General features: G+C 35.0%; 2 protein-coding genes across 2 annotated transcripts in view; both read left to right on the forward strand.

Annotated features, from left to right (window-relative positions):
• Window positions 1-518: 518 nt before the first annotated feature.
• On the forward strand, window positions 519-6,950 carry LOC109048422 (serine--tRNA ligase, cytoplasmic). The gene is made up of 11 exons (XM_042713503.1): window positions 519-698; window positions 2,620-2,690; window positions 2,784-2,864; window positions 3,198-3,356; window positions 3,487-3,630; window positions 3,804-3,959; window positions 4,510-4,731; window positions 4,920-5,049; window positions 5,184-5,341; window positions 5,438-5,567; window positions 6,088-6,950. The coding sequence occupies exons 1-11, from the start codon at window positions 563-565 to the stop codon at window positions 6,246-6,248; spliced, it is 1,548 nt and encodes a 515-aa protein (XP_042569437.1). The 5' UTR covers window positions 519-562; the 3' UTR covers window positions 6,249-6,950.
• Window positions 6,951-7,734: 784 nt separating this feature from the next.
• LOC109048121 (coiled-coil-helix-coiled-coil-helix domain containing 6a) overlaps window positions 7,735-22,248 on the forward strand; it is a 54,685-nt gene continuing 40,171 nt past the window's right edge. The window contains 4 exon segments of the mRNA XM_042713504.1: window positions 7,735-7,947; window positions 8,670-8,746; window positions 8,840-8,938; window positions 9,909-10,053. Coding sequence (XP_042569438.1) covers window positions 7,861-7,947; window positions 8,670-8,746; window positions 8,840-8,938; window positions 9,909-10,053 — 408 coding nt within the window. The 5' untranslated portion in view covers window positions 7,735-7,860.

A 22,248-nucleotide genomic window follows, 5' to 3' on the forward strand; every position in this document is an offset into this window, starting at 1 on the left:
CTAACTACAATTTTTGTCATGTAATTTGGAATCAGTAAAGGGCTACAATTTGTAGGTAATCTACCCAGCACTGCTTTACAGAGCATTTGGTCATTATATGCCAAATGAAATATTTATGTAGGCTAACTAGACCAATCTAAACCTGTCAGTAAAAAGTGGCCTGTATTGGCCATAACCTGTTATCTAGTAAAATACAACAAAATAATGAAATATCATTATGGACACATAGGAAGATTTTAATATCATGCAGTTAGAGGCAGTAAATTGATGACGTCCCTGCAGCAGTCAAATTCATGAATGTCACTTTGGTGACTCATGAATATAAATTAACTTACGCCTGACTGCTCCAGGAAAGTTAAGCAACGTCAGTTTAAAATAATTGATATTCATTAGCACATCCCCACTCCAGCCTTATTAATACTCCTCCCCTCTATATCCCTCCACAGTAGTATTCTGAACTTCGCCGCTGCTGCGTGATGAATATTCATGAGCAGTTGCTCTTTAGCTCCTCCCCTCTATATACCTTCCTTCATCCGCACTGCACACCTCGTCCACAGGCATCATGGTGCTCGATTTAGACCTGTTTCGCACCGACAAAGGCGGCGATCCTGAAATCGTGAGGGAAACGCAGAGGAAACGGTTCAAAGATGTGTCTCTGGTGGATAAACTGGTCGAGGCGGACACAGAATGGAGGAAATGTGAGTAGCGGCTAACGCTAAAGCTATTGAAACGCATGGCAGCCTATGAATGAGAACAGATTGTGACACGTATAACAGATATTTTCATAAACATTAAAACTTTTCAAAGAGAAATACGCACTAATTGCACTATAATAACGTTACACGATAAAGTTAATATTAAATGTGTATAAATGTTCAGAAACCGCAATGCCGGTGTAACGTTACTGGAGTAGCATGTAGCATTGACGCTAATAGTTAACACAGCTGTCGTAGTGTGCTTAACCTTTCTTACTTTATTTAATGAAACTAGTATGTGTTATTAAGCCTAATATGTTCATATCTTATGTTATTCGGAGAGTTATGTGTTTGTATTGATTAAATGTGTCGCAGCAGCATCACCCGGCAGAATCTGATGCAATCTCTGGCAGTGAATCGGGAGGAGCTGCTGTTGAGTGACTGTCAGTGCTTTACCATGTTCTTGAAAGTATAAGTGAATGACAGGCTGCCAATTTCATTCAGTATTCATTTAAATTCATCTAAAAGTCTCAGTAATAATAATATATTTGAGCTTGGTATGCTTTATCACCGGTAAAGGATCACATAGAAGCAAGCTGTGTACTCTTTAGATGGCTGTGCTTGTTATGCTTTTGTGTGATTCTTGTGAAAGCTGGAAATAACAGGACAAAATCAAAATAATTTTTTTGAAGAATTTTTTTATGACAATTAAGCACCCCACCAATTCTAATTATTATAATATAGAGAAAGAATGACTTTTTTTTTAATTGCAAAGTGTGTATACATAATTATCATCTTTGTCTTATAATGGATTAGAATTATTTATATAATATTTTAAGATTTTTTACATTTATTATTTTCAAGTCACCCTGTAATCAAAATTGATCTTTTTTTTTGTGGAAAAATTATATATATATATATTTCAACTTAAACTTATTTCTGATATATTAATTTCAAGTCACCCTGTAATCAAAATTGACCTTTTTTTTTGTGGAAAATTGCAGTAATATTGTATATAATTATACAGTTGTTATAAATATTAATAGTAATATTTAATCAAAGTAGCAGTCCTCCCTCTTGCAGTGACATCTCTTATCTGATGACCTTTTATCCATTTTTTTCTTTTTCAGGAAACTGTTTTACTCAGATATACATCATGATAGGGAAGAAAAGACTATTGCAACTTTTGTTTCATGGCGACTTGATATTTTTATTTAATATTTATATTTTATTTAATGTTTATTTCAATTAATTTAAATTGTGTTGTATCACAGTATATTATATTGTATTCCTTATTCTATGAGTGAAAATATGCTAATACAATATATTGTAATACATTGTGCTTTAGGGCTGGGCCGTATATATCGAGTTTGTATGATATATCAATATATTTTTTGTAAACAACATGCTATGAGGCAATACCATTTAAATCGATATACAGTGATTTGATACGAGGTGAGCACATAACAGGCTTTAAAATAACTTGTAAGAATCTTTTTTTTTTTGTATTTAGATTGTAATGTGATTTTAGCCCTTTTTGCACATAATATGTTGCATCGCCTACATAGTTACATTCACTATATTTGTTTTCATAGCTTTTAATATGAACATTGTTGCATTGGACAACATTAGGCAACTTGTAAATAAAAGTTTTAAAACAAATACAGTTTTGTTTGTTTTTTAAAATCCAAACAGAAAAACATAGAAAATACCATTATATACCGTATATCACAACAAGTAAACCAAAGAAGACCAAGATATGATTTTTTTGGCCATTTCGCCCAAGCACATTTACTCATCCAAAATCTTTCCTCTTCAGGCCATTTTCACACTTAAGACAGTATAATTGCTCTTGCCAGGCCACTTGCCAGCATATCAGTGGCATGCATTGATGTTAGAAATACTTCTCTTGTTTTGCCTTCAGGTCGCTTCACTGCGGATAATCTTAACAAGGCCAAGAATCTGTGCAGCAAAGCCATCGGGGAAAAGATGAAGGTATGTAAAAATAGCTGTCAGACAGATGTTTGTTTTAATCTGTTATTGAGTAATTATAATATTCTGCTTTCTGGTTTTATGATGATTTTGCAGAAAAAAGAGCCAGTTGGTGATGATGACACTCTTCCAGAAGAGGCTCAGAATCTGGAAGCCCTCAGTGGAGAAACATTATCAGTGAGTCGAGCAATAGCGACACATTAAATTGATCAAAAGTGACAGTTAAGACATTTCTAATTTTCTGAAGGATCATGCGACACTGAAGACTGGATAAATGGCTGCTGAAAATTCAGTTTTGCCATCACAAGAATAAATTACACTTTAAATAGTTAGAATATTGCACAATATCACTACATTTACTATATTTTTGATAAAAATAAATGCAGCCTTGATAAAGATGAGAGAGGTGACTTTTGAAAGCATTAAAAATCTTTTGAATTAAAGTGCTTTTATATTAAGTTAAACTCATCATCCACATCCATCAGTATTTCTTCATCCTGTCCCTGTCAGCCCCTCACGGTGACTCAGATAAAGAAGGTGCGGTTACTGGTGGACGAGGCCGTGCAGAAAACAGACAGTGATCGGTTAAAGCTGGAGGCGGAGCGTTTTGAGTACCTGAGAGAGATCGGCAACCTCCTGCATCCCTCTGTGCCCATCAGCAACGATGAGGTGATTCACACAATACACTGCAAACACCAAGGAACGATCATGGAAATAGAATAGAGCAAAGAACCATACTACAATGCTGCTGTTTAACTTCATCTGGAGACTAGGATAAAGCAGTGATTCTCTTTCCCAGGATGCTGATAATAAGGTGGAACGCACCTGGGGCGACTGCACGGTGCAGAAGAAGTACTCTCACGTGGACCTGGTTGTCATGGTGGATGGATACGAAGGGGAAAAAGGAGCCATCGTGGCTGGAAGCAGAGGATACTTCCTCAAGGTGTGTTCCCTTTAACTGCACTGCTTCTGTGTTAACCTGAACATTCTGGACCCATTTGGCTTTTTTCACAATAATTTAAACCCGCTCTGCTGCCAGTTCTTCGAAATAAACAATCCAAAAAGCCTTAAACACCCATGTTTAAATTTCTTGGCTGATATGTTCTATAATTTCAGGGGCCTTTAGTTTTTTTGGAACAGGCGTTAATTAACTACGCCATGCGGATCCTGTACAGCAAGAGCTACACCCTCCTGTACACACCCTTCTTCATGAGGAAAGAAGTCATGCAGGAGGTCGCTCAGCTCAGCCAGTTTGACGAGGAGCTCTACAAGGTTCGACCTTCATCTGTTACTTTATTTAGCCATTAATTTGACATTTTATTTACTTAATTATTTTTTTATTTTTACCAAATATAAGCATATAACTTTGATGTGAGGAATATTTATCTGACCCTAAACAAAGTATTTCAAAATCTCACTTAGAATGAAACCATCAAGCTAGAACCACTTAATGCAACTAATAAAATCAAATCAAAGATTTATTAAATAAATTATATGTATAAATATTAGTTTATATAGAATATTATTTTGCAAATTTATTTTATATTATAAACATACATTTTATATTATGATAAAAACGAATAAAATATTTGCAAATTATTTTTATATTTGCATTTAATGTTTCAAATTATATTACCGAATAAATTATGATATGCTGTATATGTGTGTATATAAAGGTGTGGGAATCCTGTAACTGGTACATTGAAATAAAGTGTATTGAAAGTGAATCAGACAGTTGGTCAGCTGCTGTAAAAGACCCTCTGTAGAGTCTTGATCCCAGCCTGCAAAGAATTGCAGCTTTTCCTGAAATGTGTTTGTTCAGGTGATCGGGAAGGGAAGTGAGAAATCTGATGACAATACGGTGGACGAGAAGTATTTGATTGCCACATCGGAGCAGCCAATCGCAGCCTTCCTGAGAGATGAGTGGCTGAAGCCAGAAGACCTTCCCATCCGCTATGCCGGCATGTCCACCTGCTTCAGACAGGAAGTGGGCTCTCACGGCAGAGACACACGAGGGATCTTCAGGGTCCATCAGTTTGAGAAGGTCCAAACTTTTCTATCTGAAATAATGAATGAACAATGAAATATGTGCATTACAATGACTTAATTTCATTATAAGAAAAAGAGACCACTACCCAAATCAGCATGTTTTGCAGAAAGTGAATAATTTGAAAAAATTTCTGAACACACTGTATAATAGCAAAATCACAATCTCTCTCCATCGCTTTCCAGATTGAGCAGTTTGTCTATGCCTCTCCTTATGACGGCAAGTCCTGGGAGATGTTTGATGAGATGATTGGAACCGCTGAGGAGTTTTATCAGTCATTAGGAATCCCCTACCGGATCGTCAACATTGTGTCAGGTTTGTTCAAATTACTCTTTTTTTTTTTTTTTTTTTTTTTTTTTTTTTTCATTGAGAGCGCCAATGGGTGCCTTATTGAAAATCAGTAATCCCATAACAAAGCTTCAAATATATTGTTTGCTTTTATTTCACAGGTGCTTTGAACCATGCAGCTAGTAAAAAGCTGGATTTAGAGGCTTGGTTCCCAGGCTCCCAGGCTTTTAGAGAGCTTGTGTCATGCTCAAACTGCACAGACTACCAGGCTCGTCGCTTGCGTATTCGCTACGGGCAGACCAAGAAAATGATGGACAAGGTACTGTTCTACTCCACAGTTCTGAGTTAGGATTCTGGGTAATCTATATTTACTGTATCAAGCTGATTTCATTGGTCATTGTGTTTGTTTTCCTTAACTGAGTTTGTGCACATGCTAAATGCCACCATGTGTGCGACCACTCGTGTTATCTGTGCAATCCTGGAGAACTTTCAGACAGAGGAAGGCATCATTATTCCAGAACCACTCAAGGCATTCATGCCTCCAGGTGAGTATCGCTGAATATGGATCTACTAACCGTGATTTTGGTAAAGTTTGGTTCAAGCTTATTTTAAATGTGTGAAAACGACTTGAGAGGTGCTAGTTGTTTGTTTTGCGATCCCGTAGCAAATCTTATTCGATAAGGTCTGATACTGATTCTTCTGAATGATTCCTAGTGCTATACGTTTTTGATTTGCTATAAAGAAGTGATTCAAAAGAATAATTAGTTGAGGAATCAGGCAACACTCATTGTGCTGTACGTGTTCGATTTTCTAAAAAAGAACCGACTCATAAGAATCATTCATTTGGGAATTGGACGACATTGGTCATTGTGTGTTTTTGATTCACTATAAAGAACCGACTCATAAGAGTCATTAGTTTTGGAATTGGGTTACACTAGCTGAATTGTCACTATAGGCTACTTACTACAAAGATCAGATTCATAAGAGTCATTCTTTGGCTCAAATGATTCATTTGTTTGGAAGAAGCCACCAGCTGTCTGTCAATATTATGGTTTCTTTACTCAGGTTTAACAGAAATTATCAAGTTCGTGAAGCCAGCCCCTATCGACCAAGAGGCAACCAAGAAGCACAAGAAACAGCAGGAAGGAGGGAAGAAGAAGAAACAGCAAGGTGGTAATGCTGATCTAGAGAACAAGGTGGAGAACATGTCAGTCAATGACTCCTAGATCCCCTTCAATCCCAACCAATCATAATCGTTCTTCACAAGCCTTCTATTTTGTGTACCCCATTCATAATCATTGAAACTGAGACACTGAAACTGTCATACTGTCATGTCCCTGCCTCAGTTGACCTCTTCTGGGACAGTCCTGCTATGGCACTGTCAATGGTGATGATGGTGTCATGTTAAATAATCCTATCTCAAATAATTCTCAAATCAAATTTCCTACAGAGAGGTCTTTGAAATCTTCAATTAAGAATGTATAGTGTTGTGACAGACATTTAGCTGTTAGAATGAAATACCTTTATGGCACTGTAATTACCTGAGGCATTGTATCATAATTCATCTGTTGAATTAAAGGGAACATGCATGGTTACATTCTGCATCAAGTGCCACATTAGAGGTGGGAATTTTAGGATATTCTGAATGGAAATCGGTTATGGATAATGGACAGACCTCTTTTAATATTCTCCCTTGCAGTTAATATTTGCGCTATAATTAAAGTGAAGGTAATTATTGATTACTGTGCACTTACGATTCACATTGTCACAAAAGTTAAATCAGTCAAAGTCTTTCCCTTCATAGAAACATTACTACTTCTGAATTGTCTGTAAAACAGGGAATGCTATTATATGTACAGTACTAGCTTATGATGCCTTGTGTGAGGAGTATGATGGCGTTTGAGAATAAATCAATACCAGAAGGAGAACATTGTCTGGTCTCTGAATTATATTTTGTGTCTTGCATTTGTTGAATGCTTTTAATATTCATTTATAGGTTGTTAAGTGGCTAATATCTCATATTCAGTGATGAGAGTAAAAGTTTCTCACTTGTATTTGAAGCGACTTAAAAATTAGGGGCAATATAGGACTATATAGAGTTGCTACAAAATATGTTTTGGTCAACATTGTATTACACAAGAATTAAATGATGTCAAAAAAGAAAAAACACTTTTTTTTGTCTGTGTTTATCTAGTTGCTTTTTATGAGAGTTTCATCCACAGTCACTTTGTTAACAATACTTAGTTGGAGGTAATAAAAAAGAGATCTATTCCAATTTAAAACATTTGTTTAAGCTCTTGCAAGAAACATTACTCCCACCTGGGCTTTTGGAAGTCATTTTAAAGAACAACTGAAGCATAGCCTCAATCATACAACTCAGTATTTTTTGGATAACTTTACACCTCTAATTTACAGTTTCATATATATTTATTTTTTTATTGATAGAGATAATAAACATTGCACTTCGTAATTTAAAACACTACAAATAAAAAAACCTTGTGAAATATAAAGTACACGAAACCATTGATATTAAATGAGCACTGACTAAATTAAGGGCAAAGGAAAAAGTACGGCTTATTGACTGCAACTCCCAGAAGCCTTTGCTCCAGTCGCCGATATATATCCTGAAATTCTATTGGCTTATTGCACTATCATTGGCCAATAATGTTTCAGGATACTGCCCCTCACAAACTGCCACTTCCAAAGGTAAAATGCAGATCTGTCTAACATATCGGCGTGTTTAAGGAATAATTTGTATGGTGTTCTTTTCAATAAAATAATAAAAACATCTATATTTTATTAAAGATCCGTTAAAGGAGCTGTAGCAAAACAAAAGCGATGGGATCCGGAGAAAGCACGACTAGGAGAGTTTCTTTCGGCCTAGATGAAGAGGATGACAGGGTGAGGATTCTGCGTGGAGTCAAGGTAAGCCAACATCCAGTATTTACTACCTGCTACCTACCAATCATTCCGGTTCACGATACGATTATGTTTTTTTTTTATGTTTTATTTTTTGTCTGAATCTGTCGTCTGGTTACCCAGATGTCCTTCACCGAGCGGGACGAGTCTTGTTATTTCACAAACACATGGCTATGTAGGAGTTTTTTCGCACATGACTGACAGACGGGCTCTGGTTTATAACAGTCGAGTCCTTGCTAATCTAGTGGCTCCTCAGGTGTGCAGAAATCTAATTGAAAACCAAGGGCAGGTGTACAGTGCTGTCGGGACGTTAAGCGTGGTAATATTGCAGTACTTTCTCTATAAAGAGAGCTGACTACAGAGAGACTGAGTCTTCGAGTGACTCGAATCTTTTTTTAGTTCGGTCACTAAAAGATTCGTTCAGTGGCTCGTCAGTGAAAGTGTAGTTAAGTATGGTTGAGTGTGAGTCATTAAATCATTCAACCAATGCATTACAAGAAACACTGAGTCGACCAAAACAAGTTATTCTTATTTATTAAAGTTTGCGTGTTTACAAATCTGCAAGGCTGCTCCAGAAGGAATGATTAAGCATGTTTCTTGTTAAATTGAGTATGTATTTGCTGGTTCCCAAAGATGGGAAGAATTTTATGAAATATGAGCACTCTTATAAAACGTTATAGGCTTGTTGAGGACATCTGTGTAACTTCTCCACTGTTTTTTGTCCTTAGCTGTCTGAAGATGTCCTGCAGCGCATGAGGAATGCCAGTGCTGATCCAAAAAACCCAGTCAACAAAAAATAAAATCATAAACATTACACAATAATATCAAAAATTTATACAGTGAGATGCATTAGTGAGATATTCATTTGTAATGCAGGGTAATTTTTCTGTAACCTTGCAGGCCAGCAGACTCGAGCTTCCAGCACATCTGACCCACAACCTCCAAAGATACAGGCTAGGACAACTGTTCCTGACACTAAAGAGGAGCTCAGGAAGAGGTACTCTAGTGCAGGGTTTTCAAACTGGCGTCCGAGGACCCTCAGGGGCCGACAAGACAGTGGAAAAGTTTAGAGAGAAAAAAAAAGTGTAAAAATGACTAAATTCAAAAAGATAAGTTAATAGATAATTTTTAACTTTGACTTAAAAATGAAAATAAATAATAAAATTGTATTAAAATAAATACACATGTAATTATATTAAAATGAATCAATAATAAGATTTTATTTAAAAGAACTAAATAATACAGATTAGATTAAAATCGACAAGTAAACAAAAGAAATAAGATGAAATCGATAAAATAAATAATACATCTAATAGTACAGTACTATAGTGAGTAGAACAACAACAACAACAAAAAATGCAATTTAATAGAAACTACATATTTTCCAAATACTGTAATTTTTGGTATAGTATAGCAATTTAAATCTAAAATGTGTCTTATACATGAAAATATGTAAGTATTTGACATTGCACTTGACAGGATTTAGGTCTGAAAAACTGTTTATATATCAACAATATATTAAAATCACATAACACGGCGTCATTTTGAGGTGAGTCAACTGATCCAGTCAGACAGACACCAACAATATTATTCCTAAACACAGATCCACATGACACACCCTTCATTTAAGCCTGTCTAGTTCTTTCTGAATCACTTCATATGTGTTTTAAAAATAAAAAAAAATCTGGCGTTTTTCCGAGTTATGCTTCTATTCTAATAAGATATGTATTGATAAAATATGACATGAAAACTAAACACTGTAGCTCTCGCAAGGGAAGAGCCCTTAAATTAGAAGAGGACAAATTTTTTCCTGGATGCTGTTCAAGTGTGACTCATACAGTTGAAACAAGCTTAAGAACAAAGGACAAAACACTGACGCTCTGTGACAGGATTGAGAACTGCAGTGAGTGAATCATGGCTTGGCAACAGGCATGTAAATAAAGGCTTGTCTGTGTGTGCTTGCACAGGTATGAGCAGCAGCAGGCCATTATACAGGAGGAGCTGGCTCACATCGCACGCAGAGAGAGAGAGGCAGCCCGGCAGGACATCACTCGAGCGGTGCAGAGAGAACGAGTACAGACGCGGCAGGAGTCTGAGAAAACCAAACAGCTGGTGAGACTCTTCTACAAACACTTCAGGACAGAAGTGTGACGATGCATGCAGACACACTCTGACTTCACTGTATTCTCAGACAAGTGATGTAAATACTGAACATAATGTTAGTTTTTTTTCCTTTTGTCAGGGCAGTTTAGTAACATTCATATTGTTTTTGAAATTGTCTTATGGCATTGTGGTGATACCTTCTTTATGAGTACCATGGTAATGCCATGCTTTTTATACATAATGATGATGTTTACTGTTAGTAGTGTACATTAACATTCCAAAGTCAGTAAGAGAGAAAAAAAAAAAAGAAAATTAATACTTTTATTTAGCAAGGGTGAATTAAATTGATTAAAAGTGACTGTAAAGACATTTAAGGAAATTAGAAAATGACAGAAAGAAAATTTAATCTTTACCAATACAGGAATAAATTACTATTAGGATTTTAAAAAAATCTAATAAATGCAGCCTTGGTGGGCATAAGAGACTACCTTTAAACCAAAATATTACAGATTCCAAATTTTTGAATGGTATTATATTGAATATTCACAATATTTTTATTCTGATGATTTTGATGCCAGTATAAAATTAAGCAATATTGTGCATATGCATTGATTTAAATACACTTATTATTCATCTGTTAAGTTTTCTAAAGCCCATGCATTCAGACTAGTTTTGCAATTGTTTCTTGTCTGGAGGTGTTTTAATAGCGTGTTTTAATTTAAATAGCATCAGCGGTACATTTTGTATGTTTGATTCATTTATGAATGAGTTCAAATGGTTCGTTTGAATGAATTCTATCAAAACTCAGATTTCAGATTTTTGTTTGTGTTATTACTTGAGTATTGTGTTAGAGATTATGAACTAGTTTGTAGTTATCTGTTCTGTTTTTTGTTTTTTTTTAAGCATTTAATAACTTGCTTTATAAAACAGATAGGGCTGATTCTGAATTTTGATTCTGTTTTTAAACTTCACTACCGGTCAAAAGTTTGGGATCAGAACGATTTTTAATGCTTTTTACAGGAGCTCATAAAGGCTGCATTTACATGCTTTTTACGATTTTTAATGCTTTTTACAGGAGCTCATAAAGGCTGCATTTACATGCTTTTTACGATTTTTAATGCTTTTTACAGGAGCTCATCAAGGCTGCATTTATTTGATCAAAAATACAGGAAAAAATATAATATTGTGAAACAGTATTACGACGTAAAATAACTTTTCTATTTTAATATGCATTAAAATGTAATGTATTCCTGTTATGCAAAGCTGAATTTTCAGCATCATTACTCCAGACTTCAGTGTCACATGATCCTTCAGAAATAATTCTAATATGCTCATTTATTATCAGTGCTGGAAACTGTTGTGCTGCTTTTTTTTCAGGATTCTTTGATGAATAAAAAGTTAAAAAGAAGAGCATTTATTTAAAATAGAAATCTTTTCTAACAATATACACGACAGTTCAAAAGTTTGGGGGCAGTACATTTTTATTCTTTCTTTTTTTGAAAGTAATTAAAACTTTTATTCAGCAAGGATGTTAAATTAAGAAGTGAAAGCCAAGATTTATATTGTTAGAAAAGATTAATTTTTTTGAATAAATTGCGATCTCTTTTTACTTTTTATTAATCAAAGAATCCTGAAAAAAGTATCACAGTTTCCAAAAAAATATTTGGCAGCACAACTGTTGCCAACATTGATAATTCTAATAATAAATCAGCATATTAGAATGATTTCTTAAGGATCATGTGTCACTTTATTCTGGAGTAATGGCTGATGGAAATTCAGCTGTGCATCACAGAAATAAATGATATTTTAAAGGATATTAAAATAGAAACCATTATTTTATATTGTAATAACATTTTGCAAGATTATAATTTTTTTTTTCTGTATTTTTGATCAAATAAATGAAGCCTTGATAAGCATAAGAGACTTCTTTAAAAAAAACATTACAAGTCGTACTGCTCCCAAACATTTAATGGTACTGTATTTGAATGAGTAAAAAATACACCCGTGACCCCACATTCTATATTAATGCACCAAGTTGATTTTATAAAATGATGGCAACAGCAAAAAAATTTTTTTGTGTTATATATAAAATACATTTGTGTTATATATAAAATATTACTATGTTAATTTAACTGTTAAATATTACTAATTTAATTATTCTGTTAATTTAAAATGACTTTAACACATGGCCTTTAGCCATAGCTTTATCAATTCACAATTCCGCAATAAATAAATATAATAAAAGAACAAAAATTAATAACTTGCATTCTTATCTCTCTTAATTTCCCATTTTTTTTTTTTAAGTTTTTCTTTTTAAATAAAGTCCCGCAGCGAGGAACACTCGGCCTGGTCATGTTCCTGTCGGAGAAACACTCTCTTGACACGGGTGAAATTAGCTTCTTTGAATTCCACTCGGTGTTTTCCTTTGTCCCATCTTCCACTTCCTCTCATCCACTTATTCAGGTCCTTTAGGGATTGTGTCCCTTCATTCTTGGGCCCCTGAAGGGGCCACCTTATCAAGTCTATACGAGTTACACATTGTACATGTCGTTGTCTTGTAGACATTGGATTGAAGAACTGTGTGTGTGATGTTGTACGTGACGGCCCGTCTTGGTGGTGTGTCTTATCTGAGCTCTGACATGTTCTGGACACTTAATAGAAAAGCTTCCCCTGGGCTCAAGCTTTGAAAAGTAAACGTGTGCATCTATGTGCGTGTGGAGGCAGCTTGTGAAGGTAATTATGGCTCAATCCTCCTATTCATCCCTGAACATTTCTCTTTCAACCTCAGTGTTTTATTAGCAGATGTGTGAACATGGCCAGATGTCACCACAACCCTCAGCCGAGATTCTGATGTTTGTGTGGAGTTTATTTTTTACACCAGTGGTTCTCAGCTGGTTTTGCTTTACTTTATATACTTTACAAATATGTATTAATATTTGAATTGTCTTTTATTTTTACAGTTTAATTAATTATAGTTTAGTTTTTTATTAGTTTATTTTTTATATTTTTATTTTATTTTAGTTTAATTAATTTTAGTTTTTCAACTTAAACTTATTCATTTCAGGTAGTTGCCAAGATGACTGTAATACTATTATTCAGCAAGAATGCATTAATTTTGATCAAAAGTTATGGCAAAGACATTAATATTATCTAATACATATAAATGCTGTTCTTTTGAACTTTCCATTCATCATTAAAATCCTGAAAAAAAATTATCATAGATTCCATGAAAATATTAAGCAACACAACTGTTTTCAACACCGATAATATAAAAGAATGTTTTTTGAACACTTAATCAGAATCATGTGACACTCACATCTGATTACAGTCTTCAGTGTCACATGATCCTTTTAAAAAAATTCAGATTAAGTGTTGACAGTAATGACTGATAAAAATTCAGCTTTGCATCACAGGGATATATTACATTTAACCTATATTATAATAAAAAAAAAAACAATTATTTTAAATTGTAATAATGTTTCACAATATTTTGTTTTTACTAATTAAATTATTGTATGCTTAAGAGATCAACATTAAAAACTATCTTACCAACACCAAACTTTTGAACGGTAGTGTAGGTCCAGCTATATGGAACATTATCAAATATTATGTGGTTTATCAATCAATCAAATATTAAGTGATGGATGAGCAGAATTGGAATGAATTTTATTTAACAACAAAAAATATTCTGGAACAAAAGATATCACGTTTTCTTCCATTTGAAAGCTGAAAAGCTGATTTATTTAGCTATTCTACTGATGTACTGTTATATGGTCGATGGCATTTTATTTAAATTAGCACTGATTCTTTTCTCTGTGATCTATAGTCTACGAACCTGCAACCCATCAGTGAATCACCTTATATATGTGGATTGCAAGCCACATGCAGTGTCTCTGTGTGATGTAGATGTAACGGGAAGTCGTATCATTAATCAGAATGAAGCTGTGACATGGCAACTCCGAGCACAACATCAAGGTCTGTGCCTATAAATATTCATGATTATCAATAATGTCCTAATCACTGGAGACCTCTCTTGTTAAACATGAGTCATGGTGAGATATCAGCTCAGCCATCTGAGGAGGAATTGATCCTTTGCTATCCGTTTCATGCAAAAGGATGTTCAAATATTGATATGGAAGTGTTACCGTTATAAATATTAGAAGTGTGTTCCAGTACATGATGACAGCATGAATACGCCATGATTTGGTATTTTTACTCCGCATCTGTTCCAGAGTTGAATTGAGTGGCAGTAGTGTTTTGTCTTGACTTGCTGTGTTGTAGTATATGATTGATCACCAGGCATCTAAAAGGGAATTTTTAGGTGTGTTGTTGGTGGAGTTGAAGCGATTTATTTAAGAAGAGTCACAGTTAGGAACAACTGAAGATGGTTGGTGATTTATTTAGTTTGAATAGCTTTGCATTTGTGTCACACTTTGCTTATTTTGTATGAGTGTTTTGACTCACTGATTTATTTCACTTTCTTTGTGAACATCTTTGCGATTTGTGATTCCTAATGTCTTTCTTGTTTAATTGTTTGTCATTTTTTGGGGGACTAGCTTTGTACTTGCATTAACATTTTGTCTTTTCATTACACTGATTTGATGTTTAAAAACCACCTCACATAAAGAATTGCTTTTCTTTAAGTCATTGTCTTACACAAAGAGGACAGTACAAATGTATTAAAATGCAGTAATGTGTCACCTCCGCCCGTGCACTCACACTTTTTCTGTGAAATGCACCATTCACTGTCTGTTCATCTCCTGCCTTGCTTCCTCCATCCATCTGCCAGGACCTGTGCGGATGCCCTCCATGAGCTCTCACTGTACATGACAAGCCTTCATAAGATTAATAAAAAATAACGGAGAGAGAGAGAGAGAGAGAGGGATAAAGGGAGAGAGAGGGGAGGACTGTGGGTAATTTCTTTGCTCTTAAATGCATTTATGCGTTCCCTGGCCTGTTGGCAGGGAGAGGTGATAAGTTGCATTTGCATTTGGCACTCTCTTTCCACAGTTCCATTAAAAAGCTGGTCTCATTAACAGCGCTTCACGCTCGCCGCCGAGCTGCCCGCCTGCTCCTCTAGCTCAGTTGTTACTTATGCATGAGAGATGCTAAAATAATCGGAGTGCTTCTATGCCTGGCTTATCTCTGCGATAAGCACTCTGATCCTTTTCCAACCTCTCGTATCTGATTTTGTGTCAGATGAATGATGTTTTTGAAATCTGGTTTTTGAGTGTATCTGCGATGGGTGAAGTTTCACACTTGTGTGTGAACGGAGGCTGTGGGGGCTCACTTCCGGTTGTGCAGTGATTCGATTCAGTCCTTTTACAGTATGAGATCACTATCGTTTATTCATTTATATATTCCCCTGATCAGTATTTTGATGTTGCACTAGTACTTCCTTGGCATCTTTAAATGTTGTTTTTTTTCTTTTAATATAATTTGTGCACACAGTAAAATAGTGTAAATTCAGTTGTTAGACACTAGATGGCGGAATAACTCTTTAACACCACGTCGGTGTTTTAATGTTTACCAAATCTCAGTATAAGGCCAAAGAGGTCTTCAGTGCTAATTGGTATTGTAAAATGTTTTTGGTACATTATTACAGTTTTTAAATTTGGATTAGTAGTCACTGTTTTTGTTACCTCTATCTATCCCTTGAAGTGAGAAAACGGTGTGGTTTTAGCTCATGAGAGTAAACTGAAGCAAGGCATACTTCATTCATTCATTCATTCATTCATTCATTGGGTTTGCCTGAGATTCTGATAACATGAGTATCAGTGCTAGACTTTTTAGAATGAGTTTTTTGCTATTACATAATCTTAATTTTTGATCTTGTCTGCTTTATAAAAAAAAATACTATTGTGAAATATTTTTACAATATAAAATATCCTTTTTTTTTTAATGTAGCTCATTGCTGTGATGCAAATCTGAATTTTCAGCATCATTACTGCAGTCTAAAGTACTTCAGAAATCATTGTGAAATGCTGATTTGGTGTTCAAGGAACATTTCTTATTATCAGTGTTGAAAAAAACAACTACACAAAATAATTATTCTATAATATTTTTTAAACAAACCAAGGTTTGCACTTAGTAAGATGATTTTAAAAAAAGAACGACAGAAAGAAAGTTGATATAACAAGGAATTTTTTTCAACAAGGACTCATTAAATTGATCAAAAGCTACAGTAAAGACATATAATGTTCGAAAAGAATTATGTTTCAAATAAATGCAGTTCATTTGAACTTTCCAATCATCAAAGTATCCTTAAATAATTGTATCACCATTTCCCCCCAAAAAACAACATTTATAAGAAATGTACCAAATATTATCAATTTAAATTAATTCAGGAAAATACTCATTCTCTCTCTCTCTCTCTCTCTCTCTCTATATATATATATATATATATATATATATATATATATATATATATATAAACATATATATATATATATAGAAAATGAAGGATTTCACTACAGTTCTTTATGTATTCATATGCGTGTATTAAATGTGACTAGTGATTTTCAATGTAAATGAAAGCTTTAGCTCTTCATTAAGCCTTTGAAACTCCACCCTAATAACATACCTCATCACAGACATCAGCACCCCCCCCCACAACCTCCAACAGAAGATAACAATAAGCACACACCAAACCTTGTGAAAACTTCATCCCTTCGTTTATTTATTTACCTACTTTTCATCTCCCCTCGCCATGCAGTTTATCAGAGAAGCTCAGTGTGAGTAATCCAGTGCAGCAGGAGAGAGAGAGAGAGAGTCGGTCTGGTAGCAGAGTCCTATCAGTAATTGTAATCTCAGTTCTGACATCTTCCTGCATGCAAAGCCATTAAGACTCCTGCGCTCTCTGAGCTCAAGCCAGGCCAGAGCTCAGGTAATTGCCAGTGGGGCCCACGGCAGGCAGGTGGAGTGGATAGATTTTATCCTGTGCTCCCTGCACCGTTTCTTCCGTTCAAGCGTCGCTGTTCGAGCAGGCGTTTGGGATAAGAGGGAATTAGGTGCAGGATTAGGTCTTGTGTTGTCTCTGTGTTTTTAAGTGTTTACTTATCACTCTTGTCGAAAGGGCTTTTTTTGAGTGTGTCACAGGTTGTTCTGGTAAGCGTCTTTGTGTCAGATGAGAATGATTTTCTGGTTTCCATGTCAACCTCAAAATGCCAGTGTTTATGACAAAAGAATTTGTTATATTGAACTTATTTTTTGAGACCTTAATTGAACAAACAATTAGAAAGTTATTTGTTGAGGAAGTGGCTGAGTTAAAATGGAACAAAATAAAAGGCTGGATTCAAACCTGTGTTTCCTGTGTGGGCACCTAGCCTCAACATGAACCTAGAGCATTTTGATAGAAATGCTGAGATTGTCTGTTTTTGGACTTTATTGACACTGAAATTATCTGGTAATAGACATAATTTTAGCTGCTTTCAAATCTGTATGATCACCAAGGCTCTAAATGTCTGAAACACGTGCTAACCACTAGGCCACAACTTTTTTTTTAGACTGCCTGAAGGAGAGCTAAAAATTAGTTTGGAAGAGAAAGTCTGACTGTTCTTGTCACCTATACTGACTGCAAGGTTTAGATCATTAGAGCAGCAAGAAAATAGGATTGTGGATGGATTTGTATTTTATTTCATATGAGCACCAAAACAACAAAGTTTGTCTCTTATTGATGTCAATATTTTAAATAGGACTTATTTTGACACCTTTATGGACAGTGAAATGAAAGACATAATCTTGCAAAAGTCAAATACAATTGTCTGCATTTAAACCTGTGTTTTCTGTATGAGCACCAAGGCTCATCAAGTCTGAAACGAGTTCTAGCCACTACGCCACAACTCCCTTTTTCCAGGCTGCCTTTAAGAGAAGTAGAAAAATAGTTTTGAAAGATAAAGTTTGTTTTTTGGACTTTCTTTGACTTTTATTGACTTTAGGATTATTTGAAATGATTTGAGCAGAGGTAGCAAATAAGATTGTTGCTGGATTTGAACCTTCATTTCCCATATGAGCACCAAAATTGCACCACATGTGATAACCACTAGCCCACATCTCAGACTTTTTCTTTTTCTTAAAGGTTATTTTGAGTATTTAAACAGAAAAGTTCAACTTTTTTTGTTACTTTAATTTGAAATGGGAAGGAAATTTATTTTGGGAGAGAGAGGAAATAGAACTGGGACTAAACCTAAACCTACATTTCCCATATGAACACGTGCTTAGCATTTTAAGAAAAAAAGGTGCAACTATGATAGATGATGGAGAACGGTATCATTTAGGGGCAGGTGACCCCTAAAGGCGGTCGGGATTATGAGTGCTATGTAGCTATACACTTTACCTGTCATTCAGTAAAAGGAAGATGAGCATATTAAATTTTTATACCTCATGAGCACTTCACGTTCCGGGCTGATTCCTGTGTCTCTGCCTCTGGTGCTGAATGAATCCCAACCCTCTGTCAAATAGTTCCTCTAGATTTGTCTTGTTGCTTTAATCTCTTTTCCCTCATGTCATCAATATCACGTTCGAGACCCTGCTGGAAAATGACATCGGCTCTCTCTGACACGGTGGTCGGATCAGGCTCAGATAAGAGGCGAAACGCCGGCAGAGAAATTATTCATGGCAACGGCACGAGAGAAGCAAGTGGCCCTTCCTTCCCCTCCCCAGACGACCGCAGCCGCGTGCACTTTGGGTAGTCAGTTTGAATATTAAGTGCTAATTTATTGCATAGCCGGGAGCTACGTGTTAAATAAACGCAGACGAGTAAATAGACGAGGAAAGCGGGAGGGAAGCTGTGCCCAGATATCAGATGGTAACGCAGCACATCCAACCTAGAGGGGATGACGGAGTATAAACACACACCGCAGGACACAACAGATGCACTGTGTGTGTGTGTGTGTGTGTGTGTTTTTGCAAGAGACAAATCTGATAATATGTGGCAACTGTTACTCATAGCGAGTTTCAGTCACATTGCCTCCAATACTTGGAATTAAATTAAATCAGTTTTTCATAAGACCCAGGTTAATCAATAGCCGCCTGGTAAGACCGTTATCTAATTGTTTCATACGGGGAGAGCATTTAATTGCGGATTATCATTACTAGAGGTAGTAATAAACAGAAATGAGCCATTTTAATTATGTTTTTGAATTATGTGGTGTCTGACTAAAACATTTTAACATCCAAATCTCATTTTAGTTTTAACTGGTAACATGTAATGCGGAAACGTTTAAGTGTAACTGAGATGCTGTAATGCAGTGGTTCTCAACATTTTTGACTCCATGGGCACTGATTGTCCACAAAATATTTAAAGACCTCATGGCTTTTCTAGATTTTTACCAGAAAAGGATTAAAAATAGTTTTTGTACCCAATAACTGTATAAAATGTAAATTCATTATAAAAATGTCAATGAAGTTAGAAGTTAGTATTCATTTTCATGACTTTTCCAGCTTTAGAAATTAAGGTTACAACTAGTTGAACTTGATGAACTAAAAGAATTACAATAAAAACTGAAATAAAAATTAATAAAAACAATATAGACATAAACTAAGTAAAATGAAAAACATTTAAAAACTTACAAAAAACTTAATAAAAGCTATAATAGTATCTTGATACAAAAGCAACCCTCAAACAAACAAATATCTTTATTTATTTATTTATTTATTTATTTATTTTTGGATTAAGTTGCTCTTAAAACCTTTGTTTTTCTTCTCTGAAAGTCTTTGGTGTCTGAACAACACTGACTTTCATTGTTTGGACAGGTGAAACAAAACAAAACAGAAAAAAAACAGACATTTTTCTAAATATCTAATTTTTGTTCCATAGATTAATTTGGAAAGTGATACGACTTACTCAAAGATTAATTTTTTTTTTTAAACCTGTTATTTGAGCTGTTTGAGCAACTCTGTTTAAGTTACATGCTGAAACTTTGATGGAGAACACCGTTATAATACGCTATAGCTGATGTAATGTGTTCAGCAGTCTTCAGTTCATCATTCCTTCAGTCTCCTCACTTCTTCTTGTGGGTACGGCCTGTCACTTTGCATCTATCCTGGCCTGGGTGCTGAGTTACAGCCTAACACACACATGCACCATTGTTTACGGTAAACCAACTCTAAGCAGGGCTCATTTCTAGACTTATCAGTGTAATTCATGCTTGCCTGAGTATTATCAGCCTGTTCCAGATCCCAACAGAGCGTTACATGAGTGCAGCACGCCCATCAGACTGGCTTTGTCACCACAGAGAATTTAAAGAGGATAAATAAAGAAATGACAAGGCGTGTGTGTAGTCAGGAGCTGTGTCTGTGTGTGTGTGTGGCTCTCAACAGGCTCTGTGAGTTCTCTGAGATGGAGCGATGAGTTTGTCGTCATCAGACCAGCAGGGAGCAAACTCTTGATTCTTCAGCTAAGAGTTGTCGTAAAGTCACTTTAAGTTCCTCGAGAGACTATTTTAGGCAGTCTGCATTCTGTTGGCATCATGGTAACAACCTTTGTAGCTTTGTAAATTACGTTTTGTAAATAGATATCTATAAATGATTTTAAAAAAAATAATGTAAATGTCCAGCACAAAAATCTAACTGGATGAGCCACATTCAAAGGTAACTTATTTCAAGATAACTTCATTTTGTATTTAAAAATAGCCAATATATTTACGCCTGTGACTGCACATAAAAAGAAATCTATATTAATGTGCCAGTTTATATGAATAGCCAACATGTAGGCTGACAAACTATATTACTTGGCAGAAAACATGTTTATTTTTTTGAATACATGCAGTTATTTATTAAACATGGGTGTCTCTTTTATCATATTAATGTTTTGCTGTTTTAGGAAAGCACAGTATCTGATCAAAATCAAAAAACAGCAACATTTTCCTAATGTGTTGCAGATGAACAAACACTTCAAATGTAAACATGCATTTCAGACACGTCTAAAAATGGTATGCAAACAGCACTTCGCCTTGATCTTAAATACATCAACCTTAGATTAGTTTGAATAGAATATAGATGATGATGTGATTGACTCAATGAAGGTGCAGTCTCATCAGTGGTAATTTTAATGTATATACCATTACAGTATTTATTCATATTTTTATTGTTTTTTTATTTAACAAATTGACAGTTTTTATTTTAAATGTAGTTTTTTTATTATTATTTTTAAATATTTTATTTCTATCTAGCTTTAATTTATATTTATTTCATCTTTAGTTTTAGCAATTGTAGTACATCAATTTAAATATTTTATTTTAGGTAGTAGTTGCCGAAACAATATTTTTAATTTTGTTTTCTTTACCTAAATTTAGTTTAAAGGGATACTCCATTCCAAAATGAAAATTTTCCCATTATTCACTTACCCCCATGTCGTTCCAAACTCGTAAAAGCTTTGTTCGTCTTTCAGAACACAATTTAAGATTTTTTGGATGAAAACCGGGAGGCTTGAGACTGTCCCATAGACTGCCAAGTAAATAACAGTGTCCTGGTCCAGGAAAGTATGAAAAGCATCGTCAGAATACTCCATCTGCCATCAGTGATTCAACCGTAACATTATGAAGCGACGAGAATACTTTTTGTACACAAAGAAAACAAAAATAACGACTTTATTCAACAATTCCTCTCCCCTGTGTCTCTCCAAATCAGTGTAGTGCCATTTTGGCAATTCTGAGCAGTACGCAGGCGGCTTACGCTCTTCTGTATCAGGAGAGGAATTGTTGAATAAATTGTGTTCCAAAGATGAACAAAGCTTTTACGGGTTTGGAACGACATGGGGGTAAGTGATTAATGACAAACCCTTTAAGTTAATCCAATTTTAATATTTGTTTTTATTTCTGCTTTATTTCAGTTAAGGAAACAGCTTTTATTATTCATAGTTTTTAACACTGATTTTCATAAATGCAGCTAAGAAATGAAATAGAAAATGAATGATTAATTAATTTTAAGTTGATTTCTGTTAACAACATATGCAAAATTAACTATATTTGTAGGTCTCCTCATATGCTCAGCTCTTGGTTTTAACTCAGCCTTTCCTCTTGCTTATCGCTGTAGATCCATGCGAGCCCTGGCAGTGTAGAGCACTTGGCTTCAGCAAGCAGATCAGATTACCCTCTCCTCCGTGATCATTAAATATGTGTGAAACACCCTGCTGCTGCTCCTATAATGAGGAGTGATTCCATACCACATAATACATTTGTTAGCACCCACTTTACAGTTGCAGTT

The sequence above is a fragment of the Cyprinus carpio genome, chromosome A23 (assembly GCF_018340385.1).
Source record: "Cyprinus carpio isolate SPL01 chromosome A23, ASM1834038v1, whole genome shotgun sequence".
NCBI lineage: Eukaryota > Metazoa > Chordata > Actinopteri > Cypriniformes > Cyprinidae > Cyprinus > Cyprinus carpio.